Source organism: Trachemys scripta, chromosome 16 (assembly GCF_013100865.1).
Source record: "Trachemys scripta elegans isolate TJP31775 chromosome 16, CAS_Tse_1.0, whole genome shotgun sequence".
NCBI classification, from domain to species: Eukaryota; Metazoa; Chordata; order Testudines; family Emydidae; genus Trachemys; species Trachemys scripta.
The window spans coordinates 27590891-27593419 of record NC_048313.1 but is presented as its reverse complement, the minus strand read 5'-3'; the positions used below and the strand labels follow the sequence as shown (position 1 = coordinate 27593419).

The following is a 2529-nucleotide window of genomic DNA, read 5'->3' as shown; positions in this document are numbered from 1 at the left end:
GCTCAACCCGCGCCCCTCCCCCTGGGGTCCCTGAACCCCCCCCCGGCTCAACCCGCGCCCCTCCCCCTGGGGTCCCTGAACCCCCCCCCGGCGCTCCCCAGTCCCCTGGGGGAGGCAAAGCCCCGAAGCTCCCGGGGCTGGAGTCTCTGAGATTGAGGAGCCCGGCGGGGCGCGGGGGGGATCTGAGCCCCCCCGGGGGGCGGGGCCAGGGGCAAAGGGGCGGGGCCGGGCCCGGGCTCACCCCGCTCCTTGCGCTCCGGGAAGCCCAGCTGCGCGTCGAAGGTCGGCATGTGGAGCGGGTCCGGCTCCACCTCCGCGTCGATCAGGTAGCGCCGGACCAGGTGCGCCCCCATCCCCGCCTCGGTCACCTCGGGGCCGCGCCGCCTCGGAAGCACTTCCCCCTCCCCCCCGGAACCGGATGTGAAGGGCTGGCTCCGCCCCGCAGGACCATAGAGCTCACGGGGCAGTTCCTAGATAGGCCAGAAACCAGCAATCCTCCTGCCTATGTCATCGTGGGGGCGGGGCCTCTGTTCGCCCCGCCCCTTTCCCCGTGGGCTCTCTGCTCCTGCCTCTCCCTCCCTGCGCCTGCGTCCCCCGGAGGGTGTGTTCCCGCGCTCCAGGAACAGGGGCACATCAGCCAATCACCACCCTTCTGCTGGGGGAAATTTGCATGTCACAATCCTATTGGCTGCCGCAGCTCCTGGGGTAAGACATGGGCCTCGTGGTGGGTGAGGCCCAAGGGGGCCTGGTCTGCAGCCCCACCCCAGGCCTTGCTGGGACCCCTCGTTGTCTGTGTCTGTACAGCGCCTAGCACTACTGCAGGGCACCTAATAAATAAGGTACAGCGCCTAGCACAACAGGGCCATACTGTAATACACCTAATAAATGTCAGCTAGCCCCCGATTGGCTGGGTACATGTCGCTCCAGGATGGGCTGCAGAGACAACGTTTCTTGACACCTGACACTCCCGTCTGCTCCAACAAAGACCCAGGGTCTGAATTACTTGCCCCAAAGCTGCAGGTTTATTTGAAAGCAGCTAACAGAAGCGTTCCTGTCTTTAACGCTCTAGCCTTGGCTACACTTGCGAGTTGCAGCGCTGTAAAGCCGCCCCCAGTGCTGAAACTCACGCCCCGTCCACACTGGCAAGGCATTTGCAGCGCTGTATCTCCGTAGTTGCAGCGCTGCATGTACTCCACGTCTCCGAGAGGAATAGCGAGTGCAGCGCCGCGGCACCAGTGTGGCCGCCCAATGTGCTGTCAATGGCCTCCAGAATTATTCGGCAGTATCCCACAATGCCTGTTCTAGCCACTCTGGTCATCAGTTCAAACTCTACTGCCCTGGCCTCAGGTAACCAACCATGTGACCGAACCTTTACATTCCCCAGGAATTTAAAAATCCCCTTCCTGTTTGCTCAGCCCGGCGTGGCGTGGAGTGCTATCAGCGAATCTTTCCAGGTGACCATGCCGCCACGCGCCAAGCGAGCCCCAGCACGGAGCAATGGCGAGTTGCTGGACCTCAACAGTGTTTGGGGGGAGGAAGTTGTCCAGTCCCAGCTGCGCTCCAGCCATAGGAATTACGATACCTTTGGGAAGGTATCAAAGGGGCCATGACTGGGACGCCCTGCAGTGCAGGATTAAAGTCAAGGAACTGCGGAGTGCCTACCGCAAAGTCCGCGACGCAAACGGCCGCTTGGGTGCTCCCCCCACGACCTGCCGATTCTACAAAGAGCTGGATGCGATACTTGGGGTTAACCCCACCTCCACTCCGAGCACCACCATGGACACTTCAGAGCCGGTGGAGGGGGGAGGAGGAAGAGGAGGAAGAAAACAGGAGTGATGGTGGTGGGCCGGATAGAGACACCCCGGAATCCCTGGAGCCATGCAGCCAGGAGCTCTTCTCGAGCCAGGAGGAAAGTAGCCAGTCGCAGCGGCCGGTACTTGGTGGAGGACAAACAGAAGAACAGGTTCCTGGTAAGCGTTTTTTTTTTTCAGGAAGGAATTTTTTCGGTGCGGGCTCTTTGGGAGAGGCCCTCCCTTGCTTCCCAGGTCACCCTCAGCAGCGAGATATCGTCCAGGACAAACTCCTGTGGAAAATGTTGGGACAGTGTTCAGTGTAGGTGCCCCCTGAAGCGGTTGACTCTCCCCAAGGCACAGAAACCTAGAGGACAGTGCAGCCCTGAAACAATCAGTCCCCCTTACTCACCATTTTGAGGCTCCCGTGGGATATGTGTGCTCTGTTTCAGACGGGAAAATTATGCTATTGTGTAGACCCTGTGTGTTTTCTACTCCTTAAGTGCAGGGGGAATCATTACTCTGTCTGGTATAAACAGTGCTGCCTCTGTTAAATGTTGCATTTTGCCTATACAGCTGCATCAACCTTGAGACCTCAGCCGTCCCTCTTATCGCCTGCTCAGAGACTGCAAAGACTCAGGAAGAGACCGCGAAAAAGCAAAGAAGACATGCTGCAAGAAGTGATGCGGCAATCTATTAAAGAGAATGAGAAAGCACAGGACTGGAGGGAGAGAGAAAG

At 59.4% G+C, this 2529-nt stretch overlaps 1 protein-coding gene across 1 annotated transcript in view; it reads right to left on the bottom strand.

The window, feature by feature from the left end:
• NDUFB7 (NADH:ubiquinone oxidoreductase subunit B7) overlaps positions 1-419 on the bottom strand; it is a 7279-nt gene extending 6860 nt beyond the window's left edge. Inside the window, exon 1 of the mRNA XM_034791980.1 lies at positions 242-419. Within this exon, the coding sequence (XP_034647871.1) occupies positions 242-353 (112 nt within the window). The 5' untranslated portion in view covers positions 354-419. The remainder of the gene's footprint in view (positions 1-241) is intronic.
• Between the last annotated feature and the right edge of the window lie 2110 nt (positions 420-2529).